The 8,685-nt window shown below is 51.4% G+C and overlaps 1 protein-coding gene across 1 annotated transcript; it reads left to right on the top strand.

Annotated features, from left to right (window-relative positions):
* The first annotated feature begins 269 nt into the window (after window positions 1-269).
* APOE (apolipoprotein E) lies at window positions 270-8,395 on the top strand. The gene is made up of 4 exons (XM_077336642.1): window positions 270-423; window positions 1,004-1,062; window positions 3,508-3,658; window positions 7,294-8,395. The coding sequence occupies exons 2-4, from the start codon at window positions 1,020-1,022 to the stop codon at window positions 7,922-7,924; spliced, it is 825 nt and encodes a 274-aa protein (XP_077192757.1). The 5' UTR covers window positions 270-423; window positions 1,004-1,019; the 3' UTR covers window positions 7,925-8,395.
* The last annotated feature ends 290 nt before the right edge of the window (window positions 8,396-8,685 follow it).

Genomic DNA, 8,685 nt, shown 5'->3' with positions numbered 1-8,685 from the left:
CTCTAGACCCCAGTTCCCCAGGAGGGTGGACTCTGTGGCCCTGTACCCTACTCTGGCCCCTGTCCTTCCCACCCCCAAATCTCAGTTCAAGCACACAGTTGAATCATCCCAAAGTTGTTTCTGCGGAATAGCTTGCTCAGTGATTCACCTCCCCTCCCTCTTCTTCTGGGGAGTGCAGGGTTAAGACTTTCCCTGGGAGAATGTTGCATACTGGGTGTTTGCGTGTGTGTGTTGGGGGGGGGATGAAACTTTGCCCCCGGCCACCTTGGCAGAGTTTTACCCTAGCTGCTGACTTTGCCGGTCTCTCCTCCTCCTCCCCCCCCCCTCCAACTCCCTTCCTTCCCGCTAAGCTGGGGGGTATTTAAGTCTCTGGAAAGAGAGTGGCTGGCAGACCTCAGTTCCTGGAGTCCAGCAGAAGCGAAGGTAGGAAGCTTTCTCTTTGCCCCTGGCTGGCAACCAGATTTGGCCCGAGTTGGTTAGGCAGCAAGGAACTGGGACTGCAGAAACCAGTGGGGAGGGTGTTTCTGTTAGTTAAGAAAAATAGCATTTAACAGCTGTGATATCGGTGGTTGCTTTTTAAGGACAGAATCTGGGTTTTTTGGGGGTGGGGATTCCCTGTGGCCACCCTCCCAATGTAGGATGCCAGCCTCCAGGTGGGACCGGGAGATCGTTGGGATTACAGCTCCTCTCCAGACTACAGAGATCCCCCTGGAGAAGAGGGATGCTTAAGAGGAGGGGGAGGGAATGGACTCTGTGGCATTGCACCCCACTGAGGCCCCTTTCTTCCCCAGGCACCAACCCCAAATTTCCAGGAATTTCCCACCCTGGTGCTGACAACTTTACCCCCCCCCCTGTCCTGGGGAGGAGCTGGTAACTCGACCCCAAGCAAGCTCCTACTTGATCCTCCTTGTGGATCTCCTGCCTGGAGAGAGACATTTTCCCTCCTGCTACTTTCACCCACTCTTCCTTCTCTCTCACTTCCTTTGTTTCCCTTTTCCTAAAGGAGCCGCTGGGTCACCATGAAGTCCTTGATCCTGATTTTCGCAGCAGCGCTGCTGGGAGGTGAGTGAATTGAATGGAAAGTTTTCCCAAAGAATAGCTGAAAACTGCAAAGACAGACATCGCATGAGCAATACCCTGCTCCTCTTCCTAGAGGGAGGGATTTCCCAAATTCCCATCTTTCGGGGAGTGGTTGCTCGCCACTGTAGCCAGATAGGGCTTCTGTAAACAGAGGCAGTGCTCTTTGCCGGAGGCAAGCAAGACAGGGAACTAGACATGTGTAAGCCAGCCGGGTTTCTTGTTCCCCGTCTTGCTTGCCTTCAGAAGAAGCAGAAGGAAGGCTGGGTCAGATGGGCCATAGGCCTGACTCAGCAGATTCATGAGTCCTCCAGTGAAACATGGAAAGGGACAAAGCAGCCGAGCAAGTAACTGCAGAACTACCCTCTGGGATCTGTGGGTCACAAGCCCACAGCCAGTCGGCACAATGTTTTATTCCCTTTGTTTACATCCCGCCTTTATCCCAGTGAGGACTTAACATGGCCTACGTCCTTCTCCCCTCTTTTTCATCCTCACGACAGCCCTGTGGGGTAGATTAGGCCGAGTGTGCATGCCTGGGCCAAGGAGCACGGGGTGGGGTGGGGGGTTTCACCGGGGTTTCTCAGTCCCTAGGCTGCCACTTTAACCACTCCACTCCACTGGCTGTCCAAGGTTCTTTTTCACTCCCAGAGGCACCAGAAAAGGGCCCACGCATCATATGCAGGCATGGGATGAGATGCACGACAGAACGGAATGGCTCTAATTCTGTTGCATAATGGGAAGGCAGGCTGTCTGTGTGGGGCAGCTGGACAGCCCTTTGCTGGTATCTCTGTCTCCCCCCCCACTCACTCCACCCCCCCTTGAAACAGAATGCTGAAACAGAAAACAACTTCTTTGGTAAGGTGACAACTAGATTAGAATGACCTGGCTGGATTGGACCAGTGCCTTACCTAGTGGCCAGCCAGAGGAACCAAGGCAGAGACCTCTTCCTTTGCAATATAAGGAGCATCAGCAACTTCCTTGCCACAGCCTATAGGCCTGTTGCGGATAAGAGAATGGCTATGCCTCTGTTTCCCCACATGTCCAGCCAGATGTGCCAAGGCAGAGGAAAAGGGCTCTTTTAACTCCCAATATAGAGCCTCTTGTGGCGCAGAGTGGTAAGGCAGCCGCCTGAAAGCTTTGCCCATGAGGTTGGGAGTTCGATCCCAGCAGCCGGCTCAAGGTTGACTCAGCCTTCCATCCTTCCGAGGTCGGTAAAATGAGTACCCAGCTTGCTGGGGGGTAAACGATAATGACTGGGGAAGGCACAGGCAAACCACCCCGTATTGAGTCTGCCATGAAAACGCTAGAGGGCATCACCCCAAGGGTCAGACATGACTCGGTGCTTGCACAGGGGATACCTTTACCTTTACCTTATGAACAGAAATGGCACTCTCCCTTATTACAGAATATGGACACTGTGGCTGTTTCTGGTGCAAACTGGGAAGGGGGGAGCAAAGAGTAGAAGAGCCCTTTGTCTATTATCTCCACACATTTCGCCACCCACTACTGGAAACAGAACACGGCAATAGGTATGACCTTCCTTAAGGTGATACCTAGGTAAAAAATTACCTGGTTAGATCAAATTGTCTCACCCCACAATCTGTTTCCTGCTGTGGCCAGTCAGATGAGCCAAGGCAGAGGCCAGGGGCTCATGAATTCCCCTCGTTTCTCAGTATAAGTGGCACCAGAACCCTTTCCCTTGTTATCCACCCTGGCCACAGCTGTGCCTGTGATTCATAAGGGGCATGTTCCATCACTGTTCATCCTGGGAAGGAGGGAGCCCAAGAGCCCTTTTGTGAGCCAAGGCAAAGGGCTCATCACACCTCCTTGCTTTTCAGGATAAGTAGGAATAGGGCCCTTCCCTTTTTTAACCCACCTCAGCTATAGTGGGTTTGGTTGCTATTTGCCCCACGGAGTAAGGAGCCAAAGAGCCCTTTGCCTAGGGTTTGGCTCAGCCCGCTGTCAGATCCAGCCAGGTAACTCTGGTTCTCCTGACCATGGAAGCTCTATCTAATAGCCAATTGTAGCCAGCCAAATGGGCCAATACATAAGCAAAGGACTCTTCAAAATCCCCTGATTTCCCAGATGCACCACAAATAGTGTCTTTCCCTAGCATAGCGCACCTTGGCCTGTGATGTATCATAATAGAAGAGTTGTCCAGCTGACTTGGCCTTAGGCCTGTTTGACCCATGACTCTCACTGAGATGAACGACATGGCTCTAGTGCAGGGGTGGCCAAACTGTGGCTCTCTAGATGTCCATGAACTAAAATTCCCATGAGCCCCTGAGGGCTCATGGGAATTGTCATCCATGGACATCTGGAGAGCCACAGTTTGGCCACCCCTGCTCTAACTGGTCACAGGATCGTGATCTTGGGAGATCTAGCCTAGATGCTTCAAGGTTGTTTTCTTCCTTTCCTTCACCTACACAGGCTCCTGGGCCAATCCACTTGTGCACGAGGAACTGAAATCCAACTGGGAGCGAGCGGTGGAAGGCTTCTGGGAGTACGTCACCAAGGTTGGGAATTCAGCTGATGAGGTCACTACTCAGATCAAAGCTTCACAGATCAGCAAGGAACTGGAGTGAGTGACACGGCTTCTCCCTTTGAAGCGGTCAGGGTGGGGGTGAGGGGATGCATTGGGCTGTGGATGGAGCTGACTGCAGGAAACTGTAAGCCGAAGAAGAGGGGGAAGAGCTGGGTTTTCTATCCCCCGCTTTTCACCACCCAAGGAGTCCCAGAGTGGCTTAGAAACACACGTCCCTTCCTCTCCCTTTGCGCAGCCCGCAGCAGGCTCACCTGGCCCAATTGCTTCCAGGGCTGCTGTCTTGCAGGGATGGCTCAATTCCGCCCTACCCTGGGCCGTGGGGGAGAAACACCCCAGCAATTTCCCTGGTGGCCTTCATGGTCAACCTAACCTAATCTGTTAGGGCCCTGAGATTCTTCTGCTGGAGGGTCGCTCACGGCGTTTCCTCCTAGGAATGCCAGCCTCTTGGTGGAATCCCTTGGAATGACAACTCACCCTCCCGATGGCAGAGGTCACATCCCTGCAGAAAATGGATGCTTTGGGGAGGGGCCTCTACGGTTTTGATCCTCCCCAGGCTCCATGCCCTCCCAAAGTCTCCAGGAGTTCCCAACCTTGATCTGGCAACTCCACCTCCCATCCCGAACCAGTGCCCTGCAGCGACTTCCGAAACAGTTTGACAGTTTTCTCTTGGCGACCAGTTCCGCTGTGACCCTGATTCACTTTTCTGGTCATAAGCCCCAGTGAATAAGAGGAGAAGATTGCATGAAGGATGCCAAAGAGGGTGGTGAGGAGATGGCGCCTCTGGCACCAAGGCAGCCGCAACTACAACATGCTCTCAGTTACTGGTAGGGTTGCTGCTAGCAAGATTTAACGCTCTCCCCTCTGCTGCTCTTCAAGGGAGGTTTTCAAAAAGGCCCGACTCTAAAGAACACATCTCTGTAATTCTGGCTGCATTGAAACTAGGGTTGTGCGCACCCAATTGGTGCGGCGCTGCCTGCGTCAGCCTGCAACGGCCGATTTGGATGCCACCGCACACAACCCTAATTGGAACCCTTTTACGGGTGTTCTTCTGTCATCCATTCTTCACCATTATTCGTGGGCAGATCATCAGCCCCTTCTTTTCTAAACAATGACAAGATGATGAGACTAAGATCATTTTCCTGTTGGGAAACAAAAAGTCTCAAGTTGTTGATTCGGTTGCCAAGTTTGTACCGCTGTCTAAGAGGTCCCTTAATGGCAGAACCAGACGTGCTTTATTATGTGTCTGTTTTTCCTGTCATTTTTATCTTTTGGTATGCCAATAAAGGTCTTTGGATTCTGATAGGGTTGCCAACTCTGGGTTGGGAAATACCTGGAGGTTTTGGGGGGAGAGGTTCAGAGAGGTCTTCCCTCCAAAGCAGCCATTTTCTCCCGGGGGACTGGTGGCAACAAAACAAGGGAAGGGAAAAGAAACAAACCCAACCTGTCAAACAAGGTGACCTCGGGTTGTGCACTTGGGCTCGCTTCAGCTGCTTCAGCCTGAGCCAGCTGGCTGTGCACCTGTGTGTGGCCGCTGGCTGATGCGCTGCCACCCCTCCTCTCCGCGTCACAGCACTGGCCTCCTACGCGCCACTTTGGGCTTTGGTGATCACCGAGGCGGCCGAACCGAGCCAAAGCACACATCCAAAGGAACCAAAGAGGTTGAGAAGTCTAAAAATTATTATCATAAAAATGTATTGAATACCCATTTTATTGCACAGTTCCAAAGGTAAATGAAAGGTCAATGGGCTGCAAAGAAATGGGCCGTGTAGAAATCTAAATAAATAAATAAATAAAAACAGAACACTAAAATCTCAGCAGAAAATGTAACACAAAATAGGCCCAGGTGACAAAATGACCTGTATCAAAACCACCTGGCGTGTTTTGATCCAACCTTCTTTTCATATGCACACACAGCCACACAGAGAGATTTTGCTTCAGGCCTTGAAAGGTTTACCTGCTAATTGTGAGTTCTGTCTCTCCCAAAATAGACTCCAAATATTTATCTGGAATGGAATCATAGAATCATAGAGTTGGAAGGGATCTCCAGGGTCATCTAGTCCAAACCCCTGCACAATGTACAGACTTTTATTCAGTATTCCTGGCTGTTGAAAGTTTTTTGGTTTAAGAATATTTATGTATGTGTAGCTCCGTCACTGACCTCTGAAGAAGACCCATTTCTGTTGAAACGCATCAGGTCGTTTTGGTATCAGTCGTTTTGTTTTCTGGGCATATTTTGAGATTTGTATGCATTGGTTTGAACTGACCTTTAGCACTGTGCAATGAAAGGCGTATTTAATAGATTTTGATGATAATATCCTTTAGACTTCTCAACCTCTTTGGTTCCTGTCTCTAATGCCTGATCAGCTCTGATTCTGGAAGATCTCCAGCCCTTGTCTGGAGACTGGAAACCCTCGTTACTGGAAGGGTATGCGTAGACCTTACCTAGGTCAGCCCCCTCCCCTATTTATTGGGCTGTCCTTGAGTGACACCCACAGAATGGTTGTGGAGATGGGAAATGAACCTGCTTGAAGTTGATCTAGTGGTTATTGACCTTTTCTGTATGGCTCAGTCTACAGCAGCCTTGTCCAATCTTTTGACCATGGAGGAGCCCCTAAAATAATTTTTCAGGCTTTGAGGAGCCCAGGAAGTGATGTCAGCTGGCCATGCCTCCCTGCCACATTCCCTGGAAGAGCTCAGTTGTGACCCACCACCTGCATTAATAGGCAGGCTCAAAGAAGACAGAGGGGGTGAGAGACAGGAGGCAGAAGTGGCAGCAGTAGGCATGTAGGCTCCACGTCCTTCCGAGAGCAGAAACCATGAGAGAAACCTATGCTCAAGAGCTGGAGAAGGGGAGCAACAGAAGTGGCCGGTTCCCTAGCTGGTGGATGAGTCTTGATTGACTTAATTGGCAGGAGGGGAGAGGCCATGGATCCCCTCTGGAGCTCTCACAGACCCCTGGGGGGTCCATGGACCCCTGGTTGGAAATCCCTGGTCTACAGAGACAGATGATGTATTTTCCAACAGAATTTACTGCCTGTTCTTTTCATATGAGTGGGATGAGACAGGCCATAAAGTGACCTTGGTATGAGAGAGCCTGAGTTTGCCCCTGATGTAGTCTGAGCATCGGAGGTAACTATGAGGATTATGGAACATAATAACATAAGAGAAGCCATCTTGGATCAGGCCAATGGTCCATCTAGTCCAACACTGTGTGTCCCACAGTGGCCAAAGCCCAGCTGGGAGGAAGCGTCTAATGCAGGGCCCCCTAGTGTGGTTCCTAGAAATGCCATTCAACCGCCCAATGCCTTTTCTGGTATCCACAAAGTGCTTTTAGAAAGTGGGAGGGACCCTGTGAGGCGTTTGTCCAGCACGGCTTCTGATTGACCATTGGCAATTTGATTGGTCGAGCAGATTAAGTTGTTGCTTTGGCAGCAGCCGCTATTCCCACCCAAGGATCTTCAGTGACAGAAAGTAAGGTGTGGCAGCCATTTTGTAGCTGGCTCAGCCTCCTGCGGCAGCCATTTTGTGTGCTGTGTCAAAATTCTAAAGGTGTCTGTTGGCTCAAATAGGCTGAGGACCCCTTGGCCCACAGTAGGCGGTGACCCAGAGGAAATAATTCTCACCACTACTCTTCCCCACTGCTTCTATCCATCCCTCCTTCTGTTCCACAGTGGCCTCATAACAGACACCATGGGGGAGCTGGAAAGCTACACCACAGACCTAAGTAACAAGATTGGCCCCTATGCCCGGGACGTGCAGCAGCGCCTGACCACAGAGGTGTCGGCCCTGGCAGGAAAACTGCGGTCTGATATGGAAGAGACCAAAAGCAAGGTGCTCCAGTACACCAATGATGCGCGTGTCATGATCGACCACAACGTGGAAGTGGTCCGGTCCCAGGTCGACCTGTACATGCGCAAGCTGAGGAAACGTATTGGTAAGGACACCGAAGCCTTGAGGAACAAGTTTGCTGCTTATGCGCAGGAGGTCCGGGCTAGCACCGACGACAAAGTCAATGCTGTGCGCCAGAGACTGGAGCCTTATCTTTCCAGCATCCGTGAGAAGGGGCAGCAGCGCCTCCAGGCCCTGCAGCAGGCCGTGGGAGAGCAAGGGAGCATGGTCCAAGAGCAGCTCAGCGCTCGAGCTCAAGAGCTTCACAACCACTTCCGGGGAAAAGTGGAAGAAGTCCAAGAGAACATTGACCAAGTGGCCGAAAAGGTCCGCCAGTGGTTCGACCCCTTGCTGAACGACCTCCGCTCCCAGATCGAGACCTTGGTGGGCAGGTTCAAGCAGCTGCAGTCTTAAGAGATGGCCAGCGTACCCCGGAAGCTAACATGGCCGCCGCCCTTGGTTTCCTTGGAAATCGAGATGGTCCCATGAGCTGAGGCGCCTTGGTGGAAAAGGCACAGGTCACTCAGTGTACTAACCTCACGCTGCCCTGCAGACACATGCCTTCCTCCTGTTCTATCCAGTGGCCATTTTGGCCCATTAACACCCTGCCCCTTCCAGCAGGCAATGCCACCTTCGTGGCCCGGTGCCTGTGAAATACAGTGTTGAGCAATCCCATTCGGCCGCTTCAGCGGCCGTTCCTGCCAGTCGCAGCCAGTGCTGAATCGCACATCCCTAGACTGGTGGTCTAACTGGTCTCCACGCTTCCCCGTTTTAACACGTACATCTGCACGAGAGACTCGTGTCATGTCTTTTGCCAAAATTTCTCAGCTTTTTACCAGTGTTTTCCATTTTGACCTGTAACTGAATAAAATGATATGTACTTTAGAGATGTGGGGGGTCTCTCTTTCATACAACCTAAGGTTTGGAGTCTGGTAGTGTATACTTTTTTTGTTAGGTGCGACCCATCGCGACCCCATGGACAATGATCCTCCAGGCCTTCCTGTCCTCTACCATTCCCCAGAGTCCATTTAAGTTTGCAGGTAGTGTATACTACCAATATTCAACTGGAGGGGATGGGAGGCCATTTATTTACGAACTCTAATAGGGGAAGATGGCACTTTATCAGCACTCAGTCCCAGAGGCCGATGTTCTGCGCCTGGCCCCTTCCTTTTCAG

Source organism: Paroedura picta, chromosome 5 (assembly GCF_049243985.1).
Source record: "Paroedura picta isolate Pp20150507F chromosome 5, Ppicta_v3.0, whole genome shotgun sequence".
NCBI lineage: Eukaryota > Metazoa > Chordata > Lepidosauria > Squamata > Gekkonidae > Paroedura > Paroedura picta.
This window is presented reverse-complemented; position numbering and strand designations above follow the sequence as displayed.